A 14,959-nucleotide genomic window follows, 5' to 3' on the forward strand; every position below is an offset into this window, starting at 1 on the left:
TTTCACAAACGACGCAAAAAGACAAAATGCACCGTCTTGGACTCGAACCAGGGTCTGTACTGTGGCAGGATACTATTCTACAACTAGACCATTGGTACATTTTAGTTTAACACTTTCTTTGAATTTATTTATACTTTTTAATTTCATTTTTGTGCGAGAATAGCCGACCGATGGTCGGTTTTTTGAATATTAATTTTAATTTATTTTATATGAAAAACCGACCGATTTCGGTCGGTTCTTAAAAAGAAATTTCACGGGATGCTAAAATAGTTTCCCGTATTTTTGCGCCAAAAAAACCCGATCAAGATCGGTCGGTTCCGTAAAAAAAATTAAAAAACAAAATATTTTGAAAAAACGACCGACTTCGGTCAGTTTTTCGGTCGACCAAAGTCAATCGGTTGGCCGCAATCGGTTTTGACCGAATTTCTAGTAGTGCGGGTCTTAAGTTTCAAAGAATGTCTTAATTGTGAACTTAGAATTTGGATGAGAAGAATAAGTTACATATGTGGATGTTAGTCAAAAAGCGTTGTATAATTAAGATGATTAACTGTGAACTTTCCACCTAATGTTATTATACAAATGACACTTTCTTTAATTAATGAAGAAAATTAATATGACAATTTCTTTTTATGTTTCTTTTCTTTAGTCAGGAACCTTTTTGGATTAAGTGGAAAGAACAAAAGGCGGAAACAAGTTGCAAAATTTAAAATATACAAGGACCCACTAACGGCTTTACATCAACAATCATAGGGCGAACGTAGGTGGGATAACAGTAGCCAAGCCAGAATTTTTACTAAAAGAGAATTTAAAATATTAAAAAGAGTAAATAAACAAACCAAGAGGATTTAACATTTACTATTTCATGCATACAAGATAATTTTGACCATATATATACGATGTAACTTTTTGGTATAGGGCTTCATCCGAATCATCTTCTGCCCCCGAGCTCCGTCCCTGTGGGATAAGATGCAACCGAACAAATTTAATTATATCTGTCGCTCTTAAGTCTATGTGTAACCTCATTATGTCGACATTGAAGCCAAATAAGGTTTCCCTATGATGAAACATTCAGTCATATTGCCTCAATACCAATAGGAAATGAGTTTAATTTCTATACAGTGTACCTTTTTCTACACTATCAAGTTAAGATGACCAAAAACGATAAGTAATTATTTAAGTTATCTCAATTTGGTAACATGAAATGTAGTAAATAATATTTTATAACTGATTAAAACATTTATACTCTAAAATTATTTACATTATGTGTTAGACCTTTACCCTATAATAAAATATCTTTTTGGGTAAGTGCACTTTTTCTCTAGAATTATCCACTCCTTTTTGAACTCTTTACACCAGAAAGGCAAGTAGCATTATGACATATTAGTGGTCTAAGTACCAGTTTGGATTATTAAAGGCTTGTTAATTAGGATTAGGTAACTAATGCTGAGTGGAAATCACTTAGATCTTATCTTCATTACGTATATAAAGTATAATGAAGTTAAAGATTATAATTTTTTTTGGCCTTTATAGAGATTCTTTGAGATTCCATCCAGTTTATGAATCTTACTCCATTTAATTTGTTGCCCTTGAAATTGTTAAAATTTACATTTTCGATGTAAGAGGCTAAACAGGATTAGAACCCCTTTAAAACTTCGAAAACTTGTAGATGATTGATTGAATATCATTAATAATAATGGGGGAAAAACATGTAAATTCCCATTTTAAGTGAAGAAACTAAAAACTATATATAAGAAGAAAGGAAAAGGAAATGCGGTGAGCGTGGATCGAACACGCGACCTTCAGATCTTCAGGATGACGCTCTCCCAACTGAGCTATCCCGCAAGGAATTGTATGCACCAGCCTGGATCGAACCCGGGCCTGTATACCGTGGCAGGGTACAATTCTACCACTAGACCACTGGTGCTTCATGTTTGCTAATTTAACTTGCATAATACTTGTACATTTCCAGAATGTTGGTTTGGTAAATTAATGATCCTTAATAATGATTTATAAATTTCCTACCACTGAAGAATAACTTTGGGTTGATTTAATTGAGGCAATGACCGTTAAAAAAAATTGTGTACATAAACAATTTTACCTACTCTAGCAGACCACATAAATTTATCGTCTATATTCTTCTTGATTAATTTTTCCTATTAATAACAATTATTTCCAGAAGAACTGTACAACGAACTATATATAATTTTTCCAAGTCTACCGCAATCCCACACTAGTGACATAAATAGAATTGTTTGTTCTCTGCATTCCTTGAGCTTGACCTTTACCTGCTCTTGCCTTCTCGAGCCTTGCTCGTCGTGCAGCTTCCTGGATACGACGATCGTGCTCTTTCAGCATTTGATCCACTTTATTCGGTTGAACAAGTAGTGGACCAGAAAAATGGATTTGGTTTGCCTTGTGACCATGTCCATGCTTCATAAAATAAAAAAGATCTAGATAAGAATCCCATCATACATTCATACTAGAATTCAATTCACACTACAAGAAAGAAACCAAAATGCTATTTACTGACTGCATGGTTGTTGCATCAGATGACGGATCCAAGTGGCAACAACAACAACCACCCAGTATAATCCCACTGGGTTTTGGGAGCGTAGTGTGTATGCAGACTTTACCCCTACCTCAGGGGGTAGAGGGGCTGTTTCCGATAGACCCTCCGCTCAAGAATACGAATCCAAGTGAACGAAACAACTTTATAATTGATAACTATCACAATGTAAAGGGATTTGTGGACGCAAACATATTTAATTTCATCGACGAACATTTAAGTGTAACTATAAGTGAGGGATGTGAAGTTTCAGCACCTTCTAAATCACTTTGTAACAAAATATGGCGATAAAAGATTATCTTAATTCCTGCCTACGCACTCAGAATTCAAGTCCTTTAAGGTCATTAAAGTTTTTACGACCTCCTTTTTTAACAAGTTATGATGCTTATAAGACTTACCAGATTTGATTCTTTGACGCTGGCCCTTCCATTGTCAAATTGACGAGAACCAGCAGGGTTTTGCATATGACGCTTCTGATCCTGCTTCCTTGGGTGTTCATCAAGCAAGCGTACTGGCCTTTCTATTTGATGGGCAGATTCCAGATGTGAAACAGCAAATCGATCTCGAGTATCACAGGCCACAACTGACCTAGATGCTACTAAACTGGATAACTTTGATAAGTCGGGTCTATTGGAACCAACAGAAATATCATGATCATATTTCTTCCCAGATTTTACCCACCCAAATCCTGGAGCTAGAGGTCCTGAATGAGAGAATCTCTCTGAAAGATTCTCCAAGTGATCTCTGCCTGTTTCTTTGCTTGGTTGTGATGGTCTATGAGGATTGTTTGGAAAACCAGAAGCAGCTCCCTTGTGGCGATTGAACTGCTCAGATTGGCTCTTAGGATTTGAACTGCTCTGCCTCCTCTGTTTCAAGGTACGAGTATTACTTGACAACCAAACAGTGTCTGAATCATATAGATTGACAACTCAAGTATAATCATACTTGCACACAAGTATGGCTGAAGAGAAGGTTAAGCTTTAATGCAAAAGAGTCATCACATGTCAAATGCCTTCAGAATATTAGTGAATGGGGATCTTATTCATTCATTTTTAAGTTTGTTTACATGAGCTATACCTAACCTACTCAAAAGATTCCAAATGGTAAATATTTCTTTGAAGCAATGAAAACAAGATAGACAGGTGGGAAAAAGATGCTTAATACATAAAGGTGGGAAAAAGTTTAAAGAAGTGTTCAAAAAATGCATTGCTAAAGTACCGGTGAAGGTAATATCCAAATTCATTTCATATTAATGACACCATTTTCCCACCAGAAGAAAACTTAGTAGAGTCTGAAACAACTGCCACAAGTTAGATATTTCCAAACTTTTGGTAGAATAAAACTAGTAGAACAAAATAACAGTTTCATTTTTTATGCATTTCATCTTCCACAACAATTACCATGGCTCTAATCCACATAAATTGGAGTCGGTTGTATGAATCCTCAATATTTGTTCCGCTCCAAATTACAATGGTGATTTATAAGCTTGGCTTTCAGGTGTTCAGAGGAATGAGATTTTATCTCAAAACTTCCTAATTCACTGCAAGCCCATTACCATTTAACTAACCTCTAACAAGATGATACAACAACAACCACCCAGTGAGTTCCCGGGGAGGGTAGAGAGGCTGTTTCCGAAAGACCCTCGCTTCAAGAAAACGAGATGATATATTGAAGAATTGTGATTATCTGGCTTCCTTTGGTCTTTAACATCTTGCATTAAGTAAACATGTATCAAGTTGAATACCAAACAATTAAACCATACTTCAATACCTGCATTGACCTAGCCAACTCGGCATTAGCATCAGGTGCTGGGACAACGCGAACTTCTTTCAATCCTCTTGTATGCCCATCACCAACTTGGCTCTTCACTCCTGCAGCTCCTTGCCTGCAGAAAACAATTCAGACAACTATTATAATTTATTACATATCCTTTGATACTTAAAAAAGGAAAATGTTGTGTAATACAAATGTTAAATCTCTAAGAAATAACGTAATTGGATAAACAAACTAAAGTTTCTCAGTGCAAGCAAGCTATGAAACCAACTAAGGAAGTGCCACTACACAATACGACTGTTGCAGACATCTAAAGATTTTCAAAACAACGATGAATTTCTCGATAGAAATGAAACATTTTCTCACACAATGATATATAGACCAAAATTATGCAATACAAACACAGTTCTAGTTCCTCAACAGGAAAGGTATCTTAAAACTATTTACCTTCGAGCTTCCTCTTCCCGCAGTTTTGCATCAATTTCCTTACTGGGAGGGTACTTCGGCAAACTTGAAGGATCACAAGGCAATGGCTTTGTGATGAAGAACTGTATAAGGACAACTTTGTTAATCAGGAAAATGTTTGAACAACTTTATTACGCCACAATTAATGCAATGCACCTTGAAGAAATGCATTGAATGACTTCGACGGACAAAATGAAACAATTATAGCTGAGCATCACTTAAAATGAAACAATATGCCTCCAGCTACCAGGAGCTATATCACTACTACATTTCAAATTTCAGTTCTTTTTTATAGGTAAATTTCAGTTTTACGACATAACCTCACAAAGTTTACTACGAAGGATACTTCTTGTGTAGATTTGAAAGTATTAAAGGTTATCCAACACATAAAGATTGAAACATTCTATTAACTAAAGATATCCACCACTCCACCAAACTTGCTAGTATGAACCAATATGCCAAAATATATAAGCACACATAACCATTATCGTAGAAATCAACTATAAAAGAAAAAAGGTGAGAAGAAAGAGATAGTGACTGAAGTAGATAGCCATCAGTAAGCTAATTGACATGGATCATGGAGCAACAGACAACAAGTAATTGCAGAAGGAGAAAAAAAGGGTTCTAACTGCACATGTTTCTCTTAGCTGGGACTTAGTAATCAGTGGAAAGATGCTCATAAATACTCTTAAGTAAGGTCGATCGTTGCTTAAATCCAAATTTATTATTTTTTATCTATATGTATTATTTACTCCACGCGCCCCATTTTACGTGACACTCCTTTTTAGTCTGTCACAAAAAATTGACATTTTTCTATTTTGGAAACATTTAATCATGCTATCCCTATTATTGTAACCTTACTAACCAGACTGGTTGGAAACTCCATTTGATATAAAAGCTGATCTTTTACCATGACAGAGAAAGATGAAGGGACACTTGGAACTATTACCAACTCTCAATAATTAATTTGCATATGTTTAGCTAGTAGGTCAAAAGTGTTTCTTTATTTCTTAAACTCCGTGTCCCGTCTAACATTTCACATAAAATGAGTCTTATGGAGTATTACAATTTTGAAAGCAACATGCACAAGTTGAGATGGCCGAGTTGGTCTAAGGCGCCAGATTAAGGTTCTGGTCCGAAAGGGCATGGGTTCAAATCCCACTCTCAACAAATATCGTGTTTTCATGGTGGTTGAGGAGTTCTCTCCAGACTACTAGGTCAAGGGTTCAATGCTGGTAAACAGTCACATAATTTTTTGAAAGCAACTCATCATCACGAATATTATATTGTGCTTTATAGAATAGATATCACAGAAAAATCACATTCATACTCCTAGAAACAAATTGGCCTCAATCTTTCCCTTTGATATTTCTAACAATTAGGACAAAAACCTGCATGTCATTTGACAATAAGCATGCAAGATTCAGTCTTCACTTTTGATAGAATATTGTTGACAGACTAGACTACAGATCACCAAACTACGATTGATGGTATAAACAGACGGACAAAGAAAAATCAGGGAGGAAGAAAGAAAATACCTCGCTCTCAAGAGCACCGCCAGCTGTTCCCCTAAGTTCAGGATCTATAGAAAGTAATGTGTCCAATAACCTCACGGCAGATGAAGGAAGATCCTTAAAGGTTTCTCCAATACGCCGTCTGTAAGGATGTATTGGCTTAAATGCTGTTGAATGATGTAATTTTTCTTTTTTCCAGTAATCCTCAGATGGTGAACCACAAAGCTTAAAAATTTTATGCAGCTGCTCTACCTAAAAGGAGGAAGCAATTCATGCATCTAAGATCCAAAAAAATAAGGTCCATACGCAGCAGAAACACACAGGTAAATTAATCAGGCATAAGTCACTTAAGAAAGAAATGAGACATTTCCAGTGGACGAAAAAGAGCATTTAAGAACCAAAAAGTGCAAAATACGTCATGAAATTTAGGTTTTACACATACAGAAATGTCAAAATTGCAGCTTCAAAAGCTCTCTTGAAGCCCCACTACCAATCACCAAACACAAGAAAATTTAATACACAGTGAGGAACAACCTTAAAGATGCTAACACATACTGTGACTCTTACAGCCCCTTTTTGGCAACATGAAAACAGAGAAGAGAAATATAAAATGAAATAGAAGACTCAATCATACTGGCCAATCTAATAATAGGTTATGAGTTGTTATATACAGGTATTATTTTAGGAAGTGGCGCTCAAATCCGAATTACAACCTTTTCATTTTCTGTACCCCTAAACTCTTCTATTTGGATCCATTTTTGCTTTTAAAAAAAGAAACGTCATTAGAGCTAAATAACAAGTCAGTAACTCCGCAAAGGTCAATTTAAACCTTTTTAATATAATAGGAAAATCACAAGTTCACTAGGCACGATAGACAAACCAGGTATGACCTAAAGTTTAGTACTGAGATCAGTCTTGCCTCCCGCTTGTGGCCCCCACCTACTTCATTTAAAATACCTAGTTATTTACTTTCCAAATTGCAGTAACATTTCCAAAATGGAGGCATAAACAAGAAGGTATAGCGAGTATCATGCACAAGTAAAAATAAGAAAAAGAAAATATATTAGTACTTTAGTATATACCTCTGTTCTACCAGGCATGATGGGCTTGCCGGCATATAATTCTCCAAGTATGCAACCACTACTCCATAAATCTACAGCGACTCCATAATGACTTGCTCCAAGTAAGAGCTCGGGTGGTCGATACCAAAGAGTCACAACACGGCTTGTCAATGGAACACTTTGCTTATGATCAAAGAAGGTTGCTAAGCCAAAATCTGCAATTTTCAAGATGCCGTGATTGTCAATTAGAAGATTTGAACCTTTGATGTCCCGATGCAAAACACCCCGACTATGGCAATGATCAAGTCCACTAAGAAGCTGCTGCATATAACATTTCATCTATGAAAGACAAAATAAAGTCAGAAACTAGTTTTCTAGATCGACTGAAAAGCTGAGATAGCTAATTCATTCGTATGAAATTACGGATTAAAGAATAATCAAGGATCCCTGGAAAAACACCTGTGGTTCTGTAAATTTGATATCAGGAACAGATGCCAGTCCAGTAAGATCATGTTCCATGTACTCAAAGACAAGGTACAAACTGCAAGATGATCTTGATGTAACCAAGCCTTCCAATTTGATAATATTCGGATGATCAAGCCTACGCAAAATTACTATCTCTCTTGCCATAAATTTGACACTTTCAGGATCCATATTATCAAACCTCACTCTTTTCAGTGCAACAACTTTATCATTAACTAGGTCACGAGCTTTGTATACGCTACTATATGTCCCTTGGCCAATCTGCAAGAACAAGAAGCTGTCACACAATAAACCAAAAAACTCAAACAACAACTTTTAAACACATTGGAAAAGAAACTATGTTAAAGGAAATAGAAAAGGAAGGGAAATATTGCCATAGGCATTACAAATAAATGTAATTTAAACCATTTAAATCAAAACATTGTAGTTAGTATGTGTATTCTATTAGATATTACGATTGTCTAATAATTAAGGCCAATCAAACACGATTTTGGTTTCCATCCAATCTAATTGACAAATTAAACAGTCATAAAGAATGTCTAGAGAATTGTACCTTGTCTAATTTCTCGAATGTATCGGCCTTACGAGGAAGCCATCCATTAATAGCTTCACCGGCAACTGCAGCAAGCCAAGAAGGCCATCCGACAGTAACCAATTCCCCTTCCAACGCTTTTGGGACAACTCCATATCCAGGACCACCGTTCACAATGAGTCCAAGCTTTTCCTTTATCTGCTCGTAATGATCATCCCTCACCCTTCTTGATCCATTATTCTTCCTATCTATTAAACCAAGCTTCACATCACCATTTTCCAACATGTCTTTCACCCTGAAACTCTCCTCTCTCTTTGAAGAAATAGCTCGTGGCGCGCGTGATGCCACGTTTGCCCCTTTTGTAAAATCTCTCTTCTTTTGTACATCCCGCCTATCTTTGGCAGCCAGGGAAGGTTTTCCACAAACACAACCCATAATCAACCAATGGAAACCCCACGAAAAACCTTCCTCTGCAGTTGCAAATTACCAACGCCAGAGACTAGGCTTTGCAAAATTCGATCTTTCCCCAAGAACCATAGAACCAAAGCTCAAGAAATCTCAATCAGTAGAACAGCTACTCAAATACAATTCCAAATTCCCATCCAAAACTTGCAAAAACTACAACTCCATAAAAAATATCAAATACTCACAAACCCAATCCTTAAAAATCTTTCATCAGCAACTACAACACCAATCTACAACTTTTTGCACAAACTACAACTCCATAAAAAAACTATCAAATACCCTTAAACCCAATCTTTATAAATTCCTGATCAGTAACTACAATACCAAAAAACTCCAACTTTTTGTACAAACTACAACTCCATATAAAACTATCAAATATCCTTAAACCCAATCCTTATAAATTCTTGATCAGCTACTAGTCTACAACACCAAAAGACTCCAACTTTTTGCACAAACTACAACTCCATAAAAGAACTATCAAATACCAAGAACCCAATCTTGATAAATACTTGATGTAGTAACTAAAGAACCATAAAAGCTCCAACTTTCTACACAATTCAATAATTATAAACCCAACTTTTCTAACAATTCAATTATGATAATCAAGATCCTATAATACCTTGTACAGAACCAAAAGAATGATAAACCCAAAAAACCCTCAACAGCTGATCAGACGGCTTTGATCTTCACAATTTCTATGGGTAGCTTCTGAGAAAACCATCAAAATATGGTCTTTGCTTTTTAAAAGAAATTAAAGCTGCTAGGCTGCAGTTGACTGTTCAACACGCTTATTATGTGAAAATAAGCTGAAGATAAGAATAAAAACAACAGAATTTTAAAATTATATAAAAAAATCAAGAAACAGATAGATAGGGAGAGAGAAAGAGGGGCCGGCAAAAGCACAGAACTTTTCTCTTTCTATAACTGTAACACTTGTTGTGGTCAAAAGACACTCTTTTTTTTCTAGTTGAAGGCTTTGAAGGGAAGAGACTGACTGAAGAGCAGTATTTGGTGTACAATTTGGAATGCTACGACCGCTCCGTTTTCTTTTTCTTTTTCTTTTTCTTTTTCTTTTTTCTTTTTTCGTTTTTCTTTTTTTGGGTTATATGGACTTGTTATTTTTTACTGTACTATAAAAACATTAAACAGTGGCAGTTGGAAACACTGAGTTATATAATGTTGTGTTGTATGTTGGAGAGAGAAAAGTAAAAGCATTAAATTTTAGAAATAATACGTGGAATAAATTGATAATAAGAGGTGAGTGTTATAAATATATTATATTATGGATGTTCATTTAGTACTCCGTTATAAATAAGCTTCCTGAAGAAGCTTATTCATATGGGACTCCACCGTAAATATGTTTATCTATTTAGTACTCTATTGGAAATAAGCTTCCTGAAGAAGTTTATCACTTCGGTACCCGGTTATGGATAAACATTACCCCCAGTAGAAGATTATCCATACCGGGTATAATAAGCTTATCCTTTCCGTACCCAGTTATGGATAAACATTACCCCCGGTAGAAGATTATCCATATCGAGTATAATAAGCTTATCCTTTCAGTACTCCGTTATGGATAAACATTGCTCTCAGTAGAAGATTATTCATATCTGGTATAGTAGCAGCTTACACAGCAGATTCCTTTCTTCTATAAATAGAAGAGATTTCAATTCATTATGTACATCAGTTTGAATTCGAATAATATATCAGTTTCTCTCTATAGTTGTCTTTAATTTACAGTCTTTATTTTATAACACGTTATCAGCACGAGACTCTGACATCTCGAGCAAATACTTTGAAAGTATTAGAGGTAAGAACTTTCTTTTCCTAAATAATGTCAAATCTTTCTAAACTTGAATTTGTAGCCCTGGATATATCGGGCAAAAGCTACATGTCTTGGGTGCTTGATGCTGAAATTCATCTTGATGCGATGGGTCTGGCAGACACCATCAAAGACAAAAATCAGGCATCAAACCAAGACCGTGCCAAAGCAATGATATTCCTACGCCATCACCTTGATGAGGGCCTGAAAATGGAATATCTCACTATTAAAGATCCAGTCATACTGTGGAATAATTTGAAAGATAGATATGACCACCTGAAGATGGTCGTTCTTCCACAGGCACGTTATGATTGGACTCATCTAAGGCTACAAGATTTTAAATCTATCAGTGAGTATAATTCTGCTATGTTCAGAATTATTTCCCAATTGAAATTATGTGGTGATAATATTACTGATCATGATATGTTGGAGAAAACTTTCACCACTTTTCATGCCTCGAATATGCTCCTGCAGCAGCAATATCGAGAGATGGGATTTAAAAAGTATTCTGAACTTATCTCACATCTTCTTATAGCAGAGCAACATAATGGGCTATTAATGAAAAATCATGAAAGCCGACCTATTGGTTCTTGTCCATTCCCTGAAGTGAATGAGACGAACTTCCACCAAGCTAAACGTGGAAGAGGTCGTGGCCCCAGTCGTGGTCATGGCCGTGGTCGGGGAAGAAACCCCAATCATGGTAATAATAATGCACCAAAGAAGCCTCCTCACCACCAGCAGTGGAAAAGGAAGGAACAAAAGCATGAAGCGGTGCAAGCGCCAAATGCAGAAAATGCATGTTATAAATGTGGAGGAAAAGGGCACTGGTCACGTACCTGTCGTACGCCAAAGCACCTGGTTGAGCTTTATCAAGCCTCCCTGAAGAAGACAGAGAAAAATGTTGAAGCAAATTTTATTTCTGAAGATAATTTAGACTTCATGCATTTGGATGTAGCTGATTACTTTGCACTCCCAGAAGGAGAAACAAGTCATGTAATCGGTAGTGAATCTGTAGAAATGTAAATATTTTAATTTTTGTTGTTTGTAATAGATAGTATGGTTATGTAATTGTTGTACATAAATAAAAGTTATGCTTTGATAATGATGTTTACTATAATATATTTTATTTATGTTATTTTGAAGAATATGGATAATCCTCAAATTATGTTTGGATCAAAGACAAATCATGAAGATATTTGTGTTATTGATAGTGGAACAACTCATGCCATATTCAACGATCAGAAATACTTTTCTTATTTGCATAAGGAAAAAGCAAATGTTTCAACAATTTCTGGTAATATAAGTTTGATTGAAGGCTCCGGAAGAGCCATAATATTTCTGTCTAAGGGAACAAAACTTATTATAGACAATGCATTGTTCTCCTCCAAGTCCCGAAGAAACTTGTTGAGTTTTATAGATATCCGCCGAAATGGGTATCATGTTGAGACAATAGATGAAATGAACAGGGAATATCTTTGTATTACAAAGAATATTTCTGGCCAGAAATGCATTGTAGAAAAGTTACCAACTTTATCTTCTGGCTTATACTATTCAAAAATTAGTACAATTGAAGCACACTCTATCGTAAACCAGAAGTTTACGGATTCAAATACTTTTGTGCTTTGGCATGGCCGTTTGGGCCATCCCGGATCAATAATGATGAGACGAATTACTGAAAATTCGAGTGGGCATCCATTAAAGAACTTGAAGATTCTTACAAATGACGAATTTTCTTGTGATGCTTGTTATCAAGGAAAAATGATCACTAGACCATCACCAATGAAGGTTGGTATTGAATCCCCTGCCTTTTTAGAGCGTATACATGGGGATATATGTGGACCTATTCACCCACCAAGTGGGTTGTTTAGATATTTTATGGTCCTAATAGATGCATCTTCAAGATGGTCTCATGTGTGCCTACTATCATCTCGCAACCTGGCGTTTGCAAAGCTATTAGCCCAAATAATTCGATTAAGGGCACAATTCCCAGATTATCCTATAAAGGCTATTCGCCTTGATAATGCTGGAGAATTCTCATCTCAAGCTTTTGATGATTATTGTCTATCCGTTGGGATAAAAGTTGAACATCCTGTAGCTTATGTTCATACTCAAAATGGCCTTGCAGAGTCATTCATTAAACGCCTGCAATTGATAGCAAGACCATTACGTATGAAAACAAAATTGCCCACTACTGTTTGGGGTCATGCTATCTTGCATGCAGCATCACTTATCCGTCTCAGACCGACACATTATAATAAATATTCTCCGTCACAATTAGTTTTTGGTCATGAACCAAATATTGCCCATCTACGAATTTTCGGATGTGCTGTATATGTGCCAGTAGCACCACCACAACGTAGTAAGATGGGACCACAGAGAAGGATAGGAATATATGTTGGGTTTGAATCACCCTCTATTATTCGCTATCTTGAACCATTGACAGGAGATTTATTTACTGCTCGATTTGCAGATTGTCGGTTTGATGAAACAAATTTCCCACAATTAGGGGGAGAGAAAAAGGAAATCAAAAGAGAAATTGTGTGGAAAGTTTCATCATTATCTCACTTTGATCCCCGTACCCCTATATGTAATCAGGAGGTCCAGAAGATCATCCATTTACAGAATATAGCAAATCAAATGCCAGACGCATTTACTGATTTGAAAAGGATAACTAAGTCACATATCCCAGCAGAGAATGTGCCTATCCGAATTGATGTCCCAGTAGGACCATCTACTAGCATGAGAGCTAGTGAACCTAAAGCACGCCTGAAGCGTGGTAGGCCTTTGGGTTCTAAGGATCGAAATCCTCGAAAAAGAAAATCGACAAATGATCAAAACAATACTATGAAGGGATCTCCTGAAGAGACCTAAAAGCTGATTAGTTCTGAGATTCCTGAAGAAATCAATGAACCTGAAGCTCATGTGAGTGAGGAACTTTTAATAAGTTCGAACGGTGATGGGATTAATTTAAATCGATTTGAAATAGTGGTGGATAATATTTTTGCATATAATGTTGCACTTAATATTATGCAAGATAGTGAGGATCTTGAACCTCGATCTGTCGAAGAATGTCGACAAAGATCTGATTGGCCAAAATGGCAAGAGGCAATTCAATCGGAATTGAAGTCACTTGCTAAAAGAGAGGTCTTTGGACCAGTAGTCCAAACACCTGCTGGTATAAAACCAGTTGGTCATAAATGGGTTTTTGTGCGAAAAAGGAATGATAAAAATGAAGTTGAAAGATACAAAGCTCGCCTTGTTGCACAAGGATTCTCACAACGACCTGGAGTCGATTTTGATGAAACATATCCACCTGTTATGGATGCCATAACATTTTGATATCTCATCAGTTTAGCACTACATGAAAAGCTTGAAATACATCTAATGGATGTAGTTACAACTTATCTGTACGGTTCACTTGATAATGAAATTTATATGAAAATCCCTGAAGGATTTAAAATGCCTGAAGCAAAATCTCAGGAAATGTATTCAATCAGATTACAAAGATCTTTGTACGGTTTAAAGCAATCTGGGCGCATGTGGTATAATCGCCTTAGTGAATATTTGCTGAAAGAAGGTTACATAAATGATGTTATTTGTCCATGTATTTTTATAAAGAAAATGGCATCAGAATTTGTTATACTTGCTGTTTATGTTGATGACATAAATCTTGTTGGAACTCCAGAAGAGCTCCAAAAGGCAATTGAATATCTTAAGAAAGAATTTGAGATGAAAGATCTTGGAAAGACAAAACTTTGTCTTGGTCTGCAAATTGAACATTTAGCAGACGGGATCTTTATCCATCAATCTGCCTATACAGAAAGGGTCTTAAAACGCTTTTACATGGACAAAGCGCACCCATTGAGTACACCAATGGTTGTTCGATCACTTGAAGTGAATAAGGATTTGTTCCGACCTCCAGAAGAGGACGAGGAACTCCTTGGTCCCGAAGTACCCTATCTCAGTGCAATTGGTGCACTAATGTATCTTGCTAATGCTACAAGGCCTGACATAGCATTTTCTGTTAATTTACTAGCAAGATATAGTTCTTCTCCTACACGGAGACATTGGAACGGGATTAAGCATATATTGCGATATTTAAAGGGAACTCTTGATATGGGTTTGTTTTATGCTAACAAAGATAGTGCAGACCTTGTTGGTTATGCAGATGCAGGTTATTTATCTGATCCCCATAAAGCTCGATCTCAAACCGGCTACGTATTTACATATGGAGGTACTATCATATCATGGCGCTCCACAAAGCAATCTATTGTTGCT

General features: G+C 36.2%; 1 protein-coding gene and 1 non-coding gene across 2 annotated transcripts; one reads left to right on the plus strand and one right to left on the minus strand.

Annotated features, from left to right (window-relative positions):
* Window positions 1-2,025: 2,025 nt before the first annotated feature.
* On the minus strand, window positions 2,026-9,673 carry LOC104248052 (probable serine/threonine-protein kinase At1g54610). Its single transcript, XM_009804239.2, has 8 exons — window positions 8,416-9,673; window positions 7,839-8,123; window positions 7,401-7,718; window positions 6,343-6,570; window positions 4,787-4,887; window positions 4,337-4,451; window positions 2,965-3,432; window positions 2,026-2,430 (listed from the first exon to the last, which is right to left on the minus strand). Exons 1-8 carry the CDS (start codon window positions 8,827-8,829, stop codon window positions 2,215-2,217), a joined length of 2,145 nt encoding a protein of 714 aa, XP_009802541.1. The 5' UTR covers window positions 8,830-9,673; the 3' UTR covers window positions 2,026-2,214.
* On the plus strand, window positions 5,894-5,974 carry TRNAL-AAG (transfer RNA leucine (anticodon AAG)). Its single transcript has one exon. It is a non-coding gene; the product is annotated as a tRNA-Leu (tRNA).
* Window positions 9,674-14,959: the final 5,286 nt, after the last annotated feature.

The sequence above is a fragment of the Nicotiana sylvestris genome, chromosome 7, assembly GCF_000393655.2.
Source record: "Nicotiana sylvestris chromosome 7, ASM39365v2, whole genome shotgun sequence".
Lineage (NCBI taxonomy): Eukaryota > Viridiplantae > Streptophyta > Magnoliopsida > Solanales > Solanaceae > Nicotiana > Nicotiana sylvestris.

Excerpts from the sequence above, each read along its gene's own strand:
- LOC104248052 (XM_009804239.2), bottom strand. The coding sequence starts at position 8,829 with ATGGGTTGTGTTTGTGGAAAACCTTCCCTGGCTGCCAAAGATAGGCGG. Across the intron at positions 3,433-4,336 it reads AGTTGGCTAGGTCAATGCAG|AGGAGGCAGAGCAGTTCAAA; the intron begins GTATTGAAGTAT and ends ACCTTGAAACAG. Across the intron at positions 2,431-2,964 it reads GCGTCAAAGAATCAAATCTG|CATGGACATGGTCACAAGGC; the intron begins GTAAGTCTTATA and ends TATTTTATGAAG.